Consider the following 15,175-nt stretch of genomic DNA (forward strand, 5'->3'; position numbering starts at 1 on the left):
AATATTTTGTCTAATTTTTCTCTGTTCCTCATCCACCAGCCTCGCCCACCAACAGACCTGGGGTTCAGCTTTGATGCCAATAAACAACAAAGACAGCTGATAGCAGAGCTGGAAAACAAGAACAGGTAAAAAGCAAGCTTTGATCACTGTTGTTTTAGGAACAACATTTCAGGAGAGAAGAGCCTTCAGTCCATGTGCTTTGTTGTTTTTAACCTTTTTGTATTATATTAACCAGATTGTTTTCCTAGATCTTTTGTTGAAAGGTGTAGCTGCCTCATTAAGCAATTAGCTCAGTGCAAATGCAGCTGCGATGCCCTTATTCCCCAGGGAGCAGGTTGATCTTCACTGATCTTCTTAAAATCATCTTAACTGACACTGAGCATCAGGAGCTGTGTTGCTATCTTGTGTTGCTATCTGCAAACCCAGCAAACTTCTTGCAGCAGGGTAAGCCATTCACATGGCAGCAGAAGAATAAATCAGCTGCGATGCAGCGCAGTGAGCAGGTTGGAAGGCTGGGGTGGGTAAATCCAGTTTGAGAAGGATGAGTGGGTTTTTATCCATTTGCTGGAAGACAAAAAAGTCTGAACTGGGAGGCCTGGAACAAATAGGAGATGGGCTGTAGGAGATGGTTTTCTTCTGGACATGACCCAGCACTGTGTGCTTGCAGCCCAGGAAGCCAACAGTACCCTGGGCTGCATCCAGAGCAGCGCGGCCAGCAGGTCAGGGGAGGGGGCTCTGCCCCCCTGCTCTGCTCTGGTGAGACCCCCCTGCAGCACTGCGTCCGGCTCTGGGGTCCCCAGCATAAGAACATGGACCTACTGGAGCGAGTCCAGAGGAGGCCGTGGAGATGCTCAGGGGCTGGAGCACGTCTCCTAGTGAGACAGCCTGAGAGAGCTGGGCAGGAGAAGGCTCCGGAGAGACCTTAGAGCACCTGCCAGTGCCTAAAGGGGCCGGCAAGAAAGCTGGGGAGGGGCTTTGGGCAAGGGCAGGTGGCGATGGCACACGGGGGAATGGCTTTACATGAGAGAGGGGAGATGGAGATGAGAGATGAGGCAGAAATTCTTCCCTGTGAGGGCGGCGAGGCGCTGGCCCAGGCTGCCCAGAGCAGCTGTGGGTGCCCCATCCCTGGCAGGGCTCAAGGCCAGGCTGGACGGGGCTGGGGGCAGCCTGGGCTGGTGGAAGGGGTCCCTGCCCGTGGCAGGGGGGTGGGAACTGGATGGTCTTTAAGGTCCCTTCCCACTCAGACCACTCTGTGATTCAATGGCTCTTCCAGAGGGACTGTTAAGAAGAGATCACTCTTTTTTTATCATTTGCACTTACCTGCTTCTTCAGCACCTACATTTTGAGTTTGTTTCTCTGGCTAAGAGAAACTAAGGGGGTGCAGCTCTAAAGAGCAAGCCGTTGAGCAGCTGCAAACCCCATGTGCTGTACAGCACAGGCAGCCCATGGGTTACTTATGGAGCCTCTCTGGGTGCCCAATGATGTGCTCTCCTCGTAGCTGTGTGTGGGTCTCCCTGTGCCCCAGCTGCACTAGCTGGCGTGCATGAGCTTGCTGCCTGTGCGGCCCCTTGCCAAGGCACCCTCAGCACGGCAAGTAAAAATACTTGTTCAGGTTAGTTTGGAGGAGAACCAGTTCCTGGAGAGCATGGGAACAGCTCAATCCTTGCACCATCATAGCTTCAGCACACTACCAAGACCTTGCAGGCATTCAAAATCCTTCATCAAGATCACAGATAAGGGAGATCTCAATCAGTGCTGGTATGAAACCTCGCAGGAGAGCAGCTCAGCAGTTTTAAAAAAGAGTGGGGAGGAAGAATTAGAGATTATAATCTTCACTCTCAGAAGGATTTCATTTCCATTTTAATAATTGAATCCTTGGCCATCAGTGCTATGTTCCCTCACCTCCGGCTACGCAGAACACAGCTGCCTTAATTGGGCTGCTGGCTGATCACCTTCCCTCTGTGAGACGTCGAGAGCTTACTTACTATGAGCTGTTATTTTCCTCATTCCTGCCGACCTGTCGGGAGCCCTTGGAAAGGTGAGTGGGAAGCTAACTGGTGCTGGCACAGCTGTGGATGCTGGCGGTGCCGCTTCAGAGCCCTTCCTGCAGCATGTGCAATGCAGATGATGCTGAAAATGGAAGTTTTTTCCTCTTAGAATGGTCTCTGAGCCCATTCTGCATGAAATGTTTTGGAGAGACATTGCCAGCATATGGCACATAAGTGATTTCATACTTCTTAATAAGTAATAAATTTTCTGTGCATATTATAGCAATTCGTAGGACCGTTATAACTTAACCTGTCTTGGTTTTGAATCTGTGCCAGGCATACATGAACAAAATTGCTGTACTTGGGCTGGAGACTGAGAGGAGGAGTGCTTGAAGGGCTATAAGAGTATTTAAGAGCAGCGCAGAGGCTGACCTTTTTCCTCTAATCTTCCCTCTGTCGTTTCTATAGAGAGATACTCCAGGAGATTCAGCGTCTCAGACTGGAACATGAACAAGCCTCTCAACCCACCCCTGAGAAAGCCCAGCAGAACCCAACTTTACTGGCTGAACTCAGGCTTCTACGGTAAAAGAAACACCCTAAGCTCGTGTGCATTGGGTACCTGGGCTGGTCAGCCCATGGGTCTGCTCCATGGCACTGGCAGCACTGCCTGTTACGGGGAAAAGTGTAGCTTCAGTAGCCTTAAAGTGTTATTTAAAATGCTGGATTCTGAAGACTGACAGCTTATTGCACTTTGACTTTCTTTAAGTGGATTTAGAAGTAAATAAAAATGCCTCTTAAAATAAATTCTCTTTGTATAGTTCAGAAAACAGTAAAGAAGAAACTGATAGGAAAAACGGGCAGAAATGACATTAACTGCTTCTCATTTATTGTCCAAAGGAGTAAGGCTGAAGATGAGTGTCAGTTATTTGATTAGTCAGGGAAACTCTGAAAGTTCATACCTGCGGATAGCCAGACATACATCCAAAGTTGGAAAACAATCTTCAGAACCTCTTTGATTAAGTTTGCATTTTGAAGTGCCAGGGGAAAATTGTCCGTATTTACAGAATGAAATGTTTCAGAGTTTGGGTAGTCACAAGGGCATTCTCTGGCTATATTTTATTTCATCTTCTATTACTAGGTAATTCAGAGCTCAACCTTCAAAAATGCCATCTGTAATCTGAAGTAGGCTCTAAAATTTAAGCCCTTGGCAGCATTAGCTCTTTGCAAACTGCGTTGTATTTCATTTGTTGGGGTGAACTTTTCCTGCCCGCTTAGGAGATGGTGCAGTCGTCCTACTTCCCAGGGATGTTCAGAGGGGTTTTTTGGGATGGAGCTACTGCAACTGCCAGCAGCATCTGCAAGGTATAATCCAGCCCTGTATTGCAAATTCCAAGGCTTTCAACTTACTCCGTTACTTTTTCATACAGAATGTGCTACATTCTAGTACATTTTGATACCTCACTGGTATTTTTCATTCTATTACCTAATGATTTTATTTTGTAGATTTTCTAGCTTTATGCTTTACATAGCTATATATATTTTTTTTTTAATGTTTCAAAAACTGGAGAGGATGCAGAAAATACCCACAAATCAATACAAGAGCTGGAGAAAAAAAGAGATTGAGGGGCAAGCTGATGTGTTGTTTGCCCCAGCAGTGAAAGATACAGGAACAAAGAGCTCAAACTGGAAACCAGCCACATTCAGACCACAAATAAAGCACATGCTTTTTAAAGCGAGGCAATAATCTCAAGAGCAGTGCTAGTGTTTTCAGTCCCTAGATGTCTTTCCTGAAGATGTTTTTCCAAAAATACAGTTAGCAGAGCTAACCAGGAGGAATGACATGGCCCGTGTTTTGCTAAAGAAAAAACCTGAACAGTTATTGTAGCTATTTGTGGCCTCCAGATAAATAAACACCACGGCAAGTAGAAGAGTTACAAAAGGAAAAAAAGGTTGAATTAAGCACATAAAGCCTGTCAAGTCATCATGGTTACCCAGTCTGACCTTCTGTGTGACACAGGCTGGGAAGTTTCTCCCTGCCGCGCTACTGCAGAACCCTGTGTGGCTAGGTACAGCATCGGTGTAAGACAGATGCTCAAGCTTTGCTTCTAGAGATGGAAACAAAACCGTGTCCCCTGACACCGTTAGTGTGATTGTCAGCTAATTTTTGTGCCTTGTCTCTGCCCAGTGGACTAAAACTGTGTGCATTAGTTCTAACCTTCATAAGCCTAGTGCCATTTTCCAAACCTTGTCTTTCCCCATGATTTTATCTACCAGCCTAAAAAACTCTTTTTTTTTTCAAAATTCCTATTTGTGTGTCAGTATTTAGAGATTTGGATTCCCTCCCCTCTTAACCTCATCTTGCATAAAAATCTTGAACTTCTTCAGCATCTCTGTAAAGCAGGTTTTTATTTAAAATGTCTTTTTTTGTTATTTTATTTATTAAAAAAAGCTCCAGCTGTCCTTTCAGCTTGTCAGGTTCTCTCCAAGTCCTCTGCATCTTTTCGATGTGTAGGCTGGAGTATACTGGCTGCAGTATCTCATACATAGTGTAATGGGTGCTGCAGACAGAATCAGCGTTAGCTTTCTTACCACCAAACATCACTCATTAAGAAATTCAAAGTGCACGTTAGTTGTCTTGACTGCATAGCATCACAGAGGAAGTTTGCAATTAGCAGCTTGTCTCTGATGTGAGATACTTCACAAAGGCACAGCTAATGAGGGGACGCTCCCCAAGCCTGTGAGCAGTACCTGGTGGCCTTGCCTTTGGTTATACGCGAGCATGTGTGACTGAATGATCTCCGTTGCTGTGTAGAATTTAGGCTGTGAAAGTGCGAGGAAGGTAATCCATGGGAAATCAGCATGTCCCAGGTTTAAAAATCTGCAGACGACCCAGCCTGTAGAGATGAGTCAGCTCTGCCATGCTGCTGGCAAGTGCAGCCTCAGAAGAAGCGTGGCTGGGTCCATCGTCCTTAGGGATCCCTGCCTTGTCATGCCGCCATGCTTGGGGCTGCTTCTTGCAAGCCCACAGGATGCTCCTCCAGGCACTGGGGCCAAGGACCCGTCTGCCCCACATGTGTGCCTCAAACTGCACCCCTCCATTGGTCGATAGAGGCTCTCCTGTCTTGTTTTTTGAAAAACATTTAACCCCCTTCCTTGCTGACAGACAGTACCTCCTCTTTCTTCACCAGAGGTCATTGAAAAAGAAATTGAGTAACATCAACCAAAATCAGACATGCCCATTGATGTTGATTCTTCATTACCAACCACATTTGGAGAGCTATATGTATTTAATATGTCGATTTTTATTTTTACCTATTTGTAGTCGTTAACCAGAATGTTATATTAAATAACTATAGAATAAAAGCTACAGACTCTGAACTGACCTAGAGAGAGAAGAAGGATCATATAGACGGGTAAAGCTATGTCTACCAGTGGGCTTTTAACACATTCTAGGTGACCAGGTGTGTGTAAACTTCTCTTTATTGCCTTATTTTTGTGATATGTTTCAGCACTTAATAACCACGTTCTTCAAAATACAAAAAGATCTTGAAAGAAATACCCAGGACAGTTAACACTTCGCAGCCTCTGTCCTTCTAAGAACCAGTGCAGAAACAAGTTGGTTCTGTTCAGGAGTCTTAGCAGTTTTCTGGCTGGGGTGTATGCTCATGAAATGCCATTTTCACAGTCACCGTAATGAAAGCAAGCCACACTCCACAGATTTATTCAGTCTCAGTAAATGGCCGTTTTCTTTTCCGTCTTCTGATGTCCAAATAGTGTTTCTAAAACTAGTTGGTTATTAAAATTCCCAGAATGATTTATCCATAATATATCGCCTGAGAACACAGATATAATCTAAAACATTTAAAAATTCAGTCTAGAATATGTGATGACTTTAACTTTGGACTAAGACATCATGATGTCAACAAAAATAACTGTAGATGAATAAACAAGCCTTTCTAATTGTTTTTTTCTTACAGTTATTTATCATTAGCTATGATTGGGATTTCTGGGGCCCAGCATTTCATAAATCATCTAAGATACTGAACTTCTGACGTGTTGACGTTTGTCTTTGACCTTCTCCTTATATTAGTCACTTCTTTATTTTTCTAAATATAAAATAAAACCAGACAGTCATGTTTCCTTAAATATCACACAGCTAGGCATCTGAAGAAACCCAGTGGATTTCTGATGCCAAGGAAAGGGAAGGTCACTTATTATCTCCCTGTTACCTGGGTTCTGGTACAGCAAATATGTCAAAGATTATACGTCACATCGGTGGACAGAAATAGCTCTGCTGAGTCTCTGTCCAGACAGGTGACAGCTTTTCCTTTCCAAACATCTGCAGCCGTTTCTCCTCTTGTTTTCTTTTTTTTTTTTTCCTCCTCTCTGCCTTTCCTCCCATAGTTCATTCTTGCTTGTCTGAAAGCTCTGCAGGATGCCTGGGTCTGACGTTAAGGGAGCTCTTAAAAGGAGGAAGAGAGCGGGCTGTTTTTCTCCAAATGCAGTGCTTTTGGAAAGGGCTTCCTACTACCAGGATGCTGAGTGGGAATTTCTGGATTTTAAGTGAAAAGCCTGATTGTTCCATATAGGTTTAGTAGTGAGTGTGGTGTGCTTTGCTCTGTGCTTTCGAATGGGAAGCAGGGAGGGAGTGATGAAAAGCAAAGACACGGTTATATGGGTGAATTTCCTGAAGTGGTTTTGAAATACCCAAAATTTATTTTCTGACTCTTTCTTTCATGTAATTTGGACAGACAGAGAAAGGATGAACTGGAACAGAGGATGTCTGCACTTCAGGAAAGCAGAAGAGAACTGATGGTGCAGCTCGAAGGGCTGATGAAACTGCTCAAAGTAAGCCATCTCCTGTCAGAAATGCAGGGCATCCTTCTCTTCCCTGGGTCTGGAACTCACTATTGCCACTCCGGGATTCCTGCTCTGTGTTGTACCGTTATAAATACTTCATGAGGAATAGAAGGAATTTGCAAAAAGTCATTTCCATGCTGGCTCTGTGTATTGGTGCAGATGGTTAATGGGTTTTCAGGTTCATATTCTGCTGCTTCAGTTAAAATATCAAGAAGCTGTAAGATTTGGAAGGCTTTAAAGGAATGTTAGATTTGGTAATCAACTGCATGCTGTTCTGGGTACCAGTTCAGGTCTTCCAACTTTTAACTGGAAAATAAACTGGAAACTGTAGCTACTGCAGTAGAGAACCTGACTCCTCAGTGGCCTGGGCTGTGTTTCACCAGGGAATACCACACAAACCCTGCGGTGGCTGCAGAGTTTTTTTGCTTTGGAGTATGATGGTATTGGCTCTGATCTGTAATATATGTTGCTGTCTGGATTTCTGATGAGGGTCCGTTGTTATTTTCTATAGAGTCCTGCTAGAGCTGAGCTCATAGTTGATGAGTAGAACCTGAAATACTACTATGCATTTATTCTTTCCGTTCTTTAAATTGAACAAGAGCCTCTGCATAAAGTGATCGGCAAAGCACTGCCCTTACTCAAAGAGGTTTTAGTCCAAGACAAGATGCAGCGAAGATGCTACAGGCAATGAAAGAAGTAGAAGAGAGATCACAGCAATGATGCTGACAGGAGCAGCACAGGGGTTTATAGATTAGCTGTAGGCACATCTTGATAGTTCCAGAAAAATTCAGAGTTGCCTGCACTTGAAAGTGATAATGAATTCATATCGTCTGTAAATCTAAAGTGCAGTCGCTGTTCAGATTGGGCTTCCATTCTGGAATAGGAATGTACCTACAAGAGGCTATGATCAATTGCTCTTCAGAGGTGCCTGTTTTGTTTAGTTTCCCTGTGCAGATGAGAACGTAGTTAGTGTTAATATTTGGGAAGTAATTTTTTTTTAAGTCAGTGGTTCTGCACGCTGTATTTTTTTCCCACTCGGCCTGTTAATGTCTGTCTTCTAAAAATATTGAAGATAATGTCACTTGCTAAATTCACCTTGACTTCTTCAGCCCCTAAGCCTTTGTAAGTTGAAGTGTGATATCTCTGAGAAAGGGCATCCAAGACTGAATTACAGATTTAGGGAAGTGTAAAAGCTGTGGCATCAGAAACAGTTTGATTCTCTGAGGTTCAGGTGACCACAGACCCAGCATTTTTCTTGCACACATTTGAGGAGCCTTTTTATAACAAAATCAGTTTGGATATCTGCTTTAGCATGATGGCAAGCTCTGGTGTGAGTTTTCTGTAGACCCTGTTGTTTTCAAAGCACTCATAAGCCTTCTCAAATTAATTGTCCCAAACACGACCTGACATAAATGCTGTCATCTCAATAGGGTGAACAGCTTTTCTGTTAGCTGGCCTGACTTTCTGCTCTTCAGCCTCCAAAGCCTTGAAGGCCAGGTGGACTTTATCCAATGCACTACCCTGACCCTGTACAACGTGCGGGGTCTGGAGCATCCTGTGGAGCTTTGCATGCCCCCTCAGCAGGATGCAGTGGGCAGGGAGCACACCTGCCTTCCCTGCCTGCTTGGCCATCATACCCTCATCTCCCAGCTGCCCAAACTGTGCGTATTTCCTCATGCCCGACCGGTTAGACACATGTACGTGATATGTGGAGCAGCAAAAGGTACTGGTGTCAGTAACACACCGATGGGGAGAGCATGGAGGATGCTGCAGAAGAGAGCACAAGCACAAGTGGCAAGTGCTGCAGCTGAGGAGGGAGGAGAGAGGACTGCAGAAGAGAGAATGGAGCCATAACTGACTCACATTTGATAAACTGATGTTTTTCGGACCCCTTCATTAAGTTGAACCATGCAGTTCAGTTATGACCTTGACAGAAACATTAATGACATCTTCTAGGCTGTATCACACAGAAGGTTAGTTTAGAAGCTGGCTCGTACTAGGCTTTTCATTTATAAGTCTAGCATCTTTAACTCCCCCAGTTCCCAAAATTGTTCAAAACCTGTAAGAGAAAATGGGACTGGATATAAGGAGAAACTTCTTCCCTCTGAGGATGCTCAAGCAGTGGCACAGGGGCCTGGAGAGTTGTGCTATCCCCGTCCCTGGAAGTTTTCAAGACCCGACTGGACAGAGTTCCAAGCAATTTGGTCTGAGATGTTGACCCTGTTCTGAGTAGGAGGATGGACTAGAGACCTCCTGAGGTCCCTTCCAACCCAAACTACCCTATGAGCCTGTGTCTATGATAATTATTCCATTCTGCATGTTGCATAATACAGTTCTTTGCATTTCCCCTTAGAAGCTTTCTATGGAGCCTGGCAGATTCTCTTTGATTAAAGCATCTTCCAGAAAGACATCTGTTCTTCAACTGAAGAAATCAGAAGTGGAAAATTCACTGCCAATGCAAATTTGCTTGCACAGTTAAAAATTTATGCCTCATTTTCAGTTTTAATGTATTTAGCTTCAGTTTACACCCATTGGCTCTGGTACATGTGGTTCTCCCTCCATTAAATTAAGGAGTACTTTAGCACCCCTGGTTTTTTCCTATGCAGATACTTACTCATCTCGGTGAAGGCACTTCTCAGTCTTGATTTCTAAATCAGTTAAACAGGTAGAGCTCTGCAAAGCTGCTCACAGTACTTTACTCCAGTTTTTTTAATGGTTGATTTCTTTGCCTTCTCCAGATTGTTAGTATCGGTTTTTTTAAATTGAGGGAAAAAAACCTGTGTGTTGAATTCTTCTCTGAACCTTAGCAACACTGTGCAGAGAGTTACAGGAGGAGTTTCCCTACTCTTCATCTCTGTTTTCCTTTTTGTGTCTTTTTGCACCAGTGAGTACTTTTTGAAAGGTGTCAGTTACCCAGCTCTTGCTCCATGCAAAGTGCTTTATTTATTTCATATAGTGCTAAAGGGTTAATGAGAATGTCATGAGTAAATCCTCTCACAGGAAAATACATTACATCTGTGCAGTTCCTTTAGAAGCCAAACCTGTGAAACATTCAAATAACAAAATCAGATTTATTTGACAAGACCTCTTCTCCATGAAGTTGTAATGCTTTGTTTATTACTTAACAGTTCAGCCTTGTATCAGCATTTCTGTTACTTTGAATAAACTAATGGCAGGGTAAGATGCGTATGCTTATTTAAGTTGTCTTATTTCCCTTTTTGAGTATCAGCCCATTCCATGCCTGGGTATTCCAAGATCTTTTAACAATTACCTTCACTGGACTGGATAACCCCTCATGGAATTATTGTAAGACTCCCAGCTGCAAGCTACCCAGGCTTGCTGATCTAAAAATATTATTTCTAGTAGATACTTTTTAACACTTTTTCTCATTATTAGTGGAAAGTACTTCACTGGTTGCTGATAGAAACTACAAGAGGAAAGTACTACTAGTCAAACAGAGCAGAAATGCTAATTCCACTTCCCATATTGAGAGTTTTACCATGACTGTTCAGAAGCAGTGTACACCACCTCAAGGCTTTGTTTTGTTTCTGATACTGTGTTCATTTCAAAGTCTCCTTTTTGGTGGTTTTAGCCCTGCCAGACACAAATTTTTCCCGCGAGCTTTTAGCTCCTCTCATTATTTGGTGCACTTCAAAAATTTTCATTTATAATTTACATCAGCTGTTAAGCTTTTATGGTTTTTTCCATTTTCTTATGCAGTATTTTTTACATTTTTAATGCTGCCTTCATTTTGCCGTTTCGAGCTGGATTCGGCTTACCTAACTTTGGTGATGTGAAAGTTTGGTACCTCTGCTCTCTCTGCAAAAAGAAGGAGAGAGGGGAAAGCCTGTATTTGGAAGGACAGAGTTGTTCTCTGGAGGGTTGTCCTTTTTTCCCGTGGTGAGCCATGCTGTGATAGCCGGAGCAGAGGAAAACCCTTGACTGTTTTGGTTGCTAGTGCAGAGGTAATCAAAATGCCTTGATTGACGTTTATTAGCCTGCACAGTGACCTACCCACACCGTTGCAATTTGGAGTTAGGGTTGGTGTTTTCATTGAGTGTCCTTCCACACCTTGTTGTCAACGTGTGTTGACACTCCTGTTAGGAGGTTCAGTTACAGATATTTGTTGGTGGGTTTCCCCCAAAGGAGATGTTCTGGTTGTTCGGCTCTTCATCAAGTGCTGCCACTGGTACCTTCTGCTGTGCCGCCCTGGTGGCTGCACTCGCTGGGGCAGCGTTTGTTGGGCAGGCGCTGCGCACCTACTGCCGGGGGGTGGTCACCCACACCCCTTCGGATCGGAGCTGCCCACCCTTTCCCAAGCCATCTCCAACCACCACCCACAGGCTGTCAGGCGCCCAGACCCATTCCTGAGGGGCAGTTTGGGCCAGGCCAACCTGATCAGAGTGAGAAGGGATTTTAGCAGCGTGGAGGCGTGCAGGTCATGCCGGAGAACAGCTGCACAATTCAGTTTAGCACCGCAGCCACCGAGCTGGCAGGGCTGCTGCGGCAGCCACCGCAGGGCTGCCCGTGGCCTGGCAGCCTCCTGTCCCCCCAGCCACTCCACCAGCCACCGGTTAAGCAGATCAAGCCCCTCGCCCGTGAGAGGCAGCCTGTCCGTCTGGGCTGGACAGTGGCCAGTGACCTGTCAGTACTGCCATCAGTGACTTTCTTCCAATATTTTTTATCTTCTTTTCCTCATCCAGACCATTGGCTTAGCTTTCCCTTTTGTCCTGGGGTCTTCGGTGATCACCTAGTGCCGTTTAGCTGGCACTCTTCTAACAAATAGTCCGCAGTGATGGTTGTCTGCCTTCTTGCAGAGCTTTTGCTTTCAGCCGTGCGGATATTCAGCAGACGTATCCCATTTCACTTTTTCCATTTCCTCAATGGTAATTTCCTCACTAGCTGATCTGATGATTTATCTAATAACTCAGTCCTTCTAGCAAAGCTCCATGCCTCTAGAGATTTATTTTTTTTCCACATCTGTAGTTAATGCTAAAGCCTCATTTTTCAAACTAACAACTTTTTTGTAGAGTGGAGATTATTTGAGATCTTTCCCCTGACCTGGTTCACCATCTGGTCCTGCAAGTCCCAACAACTGGAAACATCTGGGAACATGGGGAGAGCAGCACTGGCCTCCACCACTGATGTTGAGCTGTGGTTGAGTGGTGCCATACCCTACATCTGCTACACCAGTGTCTAAATACACACCTGAAAGAACCCCAAGTCTTGGGAGAAAAGAACCAAAAGTACCTGGTCAGAAATGTGGAAGTCATTCCTAGATATCTCTGCCGTGCCCTCAGCTTGCAGTTAGGAAAACATCTTTTGGTACAGTGGTCAGTGAGAAGAAGCTGCTTTAAATTAAGAGACAGGTTCTGGTTAATCCTACTCAGATGGGAAATAAATGAGAGAAGGTAGATAAATGGGTTGATGGTTTTCAAGACCAGAGGGAGCTTTTATTCTGTGAATTTTAATTCCATGACCTGAATTTCTGGGGAGACATCCTGCTGCCCTCTGCACTGACAGGCCATGGAAAGCCACCGCTGGAGGAACAGACACTGTTACCCTGGAAAGGCTGTAAATTGCTAGATCTGCGTAGATGAGAGTCATCCTAAACATGCTGCCAACCTTTTTTTTTAATGCACAGTGTTGCTGCCTGCACCACGTGCTGTGCCTTTCCACACAACTGAGCCTGCATGACATGAGCCTGCAGGACTCATAACGGCTGTTGTGTATGTGAGGACAAAACGTATGAAAACTATTGAATTAATAAAGGAATTCTCAACTACGGGACATTTTGCTCATTCCCAGGAATGCTGCTGTAGCTGAAGTCAGAATGTGACCCTGCTGGCCTGGCAGGATCACAGTGTAACTTTTGCTGCTTCAAAAGAGGATAAACTCATCCATATTTCACCTTTTTTCAATTTTCAAATTATTAGTGGTCTGTGTGGGCAAACGTTGCATTGCAACAAAGGGATTGTTTTCCCCGCATCTTTTTCCTTACTCCAAAGCTTTGGTGCTTTTGCCTCCCAGTTTCTCCCCTCCCATTCTAGACCTGGTTGCCTGCGGCTTGGTCGTTTTCCCTTTTGAATTGGGTCTGCAGAGGTCACTTCGTGCCCGGTGGCCATGGGCACTCTCTGACCAAAAAGGTGAGAGTTTGCCTCCCAGGCTGCGATGGTTTGGGTCTCTGTGACAAAGGTTTGTGCACACAGGGGACCAAATGCCCAATGGCATTTCCAGACTTTGGAGGATGGTAGCCTGTTTCTTGCCTTGAGGACAGCTAGAGAGCCATTCCTGCATCTGGGGTGGGAAGAGAAGCCAGTAAAGGACCTGCATAAAAGAAAAGATATCCATTGGATATCCTGTCCTATATCCAAGATACCCATCGTGTGACAGCCATCCCATGTGTGACTTTTGCCAACATGACAGGCCATTTTAGATAGGGGTCTTCTTTGGAGAATGGACCAAAGGACACCTTTGTTTTCCCACCACAGTGGTTGTGTCTGACCTCTTGTTTTCCTTCCATGGCTATAGATATTCCTACAATTTGCCATGTTCTGTTCTTCCATTGGGTATGTTGTATGTTTTGTGTGTGTGTTTCCTTTTATATGATAATTAATCTGTCCGGTTTCTCTCTTCACCTTTTTCTTTTGCCACCGTTTATAGGAAGAAGAGCAAAAGCAGGCAGTAAGTTGACTTCACTTTGTAGGCGATCTCTTTTTCCTTTCTGCATGAAAACAATTTTCTGTTAATTGGCTTGTATGCAAATAAACCATGGGAATGTGGGGTCTTTCACACTTGTAAATTTGAAAGCAGCCTTCGTGGATTTCCAGTAGAGCATGTTTTTGTGTATGTCTTTAAAGTTATTCCTCTCTCCCTTTCAAATTAAGTTTATCGCCATGGGTGCACAACCAGTGGCTGTATTCATGAGTTTTTATAGAATTGTGCATGACCATCCAGGGTTGGAAATGTGCATTCTCAGCTGGCTTCATAATGTTGGGTTTTTTTGAGATTCTTTGGAGTATTTCACATGCTAAGAAAGCTTTCTTGTCTCTTCAGGAATCTTTTAATTTGCCTCCTTGCCACATACAAGTCCATGCATGAAAACTAATTAATGACTTAATATTCTGGGCATGGATCCATATCATTCAGTCATGATATAGTTTCCTTGAATTAGTCCCAGTATGCTCATTGTAAACAAGATGAGTAAACTAACAAGAGACAAGAATGCATTTGCTTTGTTACCGATTTTTGTTTTCTTTGCCCATCTATTCAAATCTGAATCCTGTGTTGGTTTCGGAATCCACTCCAGAGGGAGCCCTTTTGCTTTTCTCGGGAAGAGCCAGATGTTCAATGTCTTCTCTCCAGCAGAACAAATTTTCAGCATTTTTGAACATGGTTTTCTTTATACACAAAGCTTTAATGAAAACTAATCTTGTGTTTCCCATTGTTGGGGTTTTTTTACATGTTGTTTATCAGATACTCAGATTGGATATTGGATAAACAAATAGGAATTTCTGGTTACCTATTTTTTGTAAGGAAATATATATTTTGGGGTAACTTCTATTGCTGAAGATACCTCAGTTCTATATGTGCTGAAATCGGCTTTTGGGACTCCTGGTATTAAATTTCTGCCATCAACTTGAAAAGAAGATGGTGGTAAGCATGCATCTTCTGTTGGAGCCCAGTTCATCTTTAGTTGATGCTGCCAGTGAAGGTTTATCCCTGGGCTTGCTAAGGCACCTTGCAAAAATTATGTGGCTTAACGAAGGGACCAGATTGCAGTGTGCGGCAGTGATCTTCGAGGAACTTCCTGAAGGAAGGAAAAAAAATAAGTCACGACCGTCCTTGTCCTCCAACTTCTAACTGTACAAGTGGAATGCTGTATCATATGTCATTCTCTTACCCAGCATCATTAATAGGAATATTCATTTGCATGGAAATGCAACTTATATTAGCTCATTTTTCCTGTGCTGTTCTCTTCATCTGGATTATGGGTATAGAAAAAGGTTAAATATGAGATCAAAGGAAGAATTTGCCCAATTTTGCCTCCCTTCTTTCCATGGAACACTATGTTAGCAGGAGGATAGGAGAACCAAAACTGCTAAAATAATATCAACACATTGACATTCTGTCTAGTCCCATTCTGTTGGAATCAATGATGAATGAGCCAAAAAGGATTTGAAACTCAAGAAGGCAGATTTTGACCAACCAAAGGACACATCGCTGATCTATAGGAATTGAAACTTTACATCCTTACATTTGCATGGACTGAAGTAGCCCAAAATGCTCTGCTCTTAGCTATAAAGGTGCAGCCTGAAAACGCTGGG

At 43.9% G+C, this 15,175-nt stretch overlaps 1 protein-coding gene across 17 annotated transcripts in view; it reads left to right on the forward strand.

Annotated features, from left to right (window-relative positions):
* DTNB (dystrobrevin beta) overlaps positions 1-15,175 on the forward strand; it is a 214,843-nt gene that overhangs the window by 143,672 nt on the left and 55,996 nt on the right. For 11 of the 17 annotated variants that reach the window (XM_055809646.1, XM_055809648.1, XM_055809643.1 and 8 more), the window contains 4 exons: positions 40-125; positions 2,457-2,570; positions 6,740-6,836; positions 13,512-13,532. In XM_055809646.1, the coding sequence (XP_055665621.1) occupies positions 40-125; positions 2,457-2,570; positions 6,740-6,836; positions 13,512-13,532 (318 nt within the window). The remainder of the gene's footprint in view (positions 1-39; positions 126-2,456; positions 2,571-6,739; positions 6,837-13,511; positions 13,533-15,175) is intronic. The other 6 variants (XR_008747996.1, XR_008747997.1, XM_055809654.1 and 3 more) reach the window with 1 other exon arrangement.

This window comes from Falco peregrinus, chromosome 7 (assembly GCF_023634155.1).
Source record: "Falco peregrinus isolate bFalPer1 chromosome 7, bFalPer1.pri, whole genome shotgun sequence".
Lineage (NCBI taxonomy): Eukaryota > Metazoa > Chordata > Aves > Falconiformes > Falconidae > Falco > Falco peregrinus.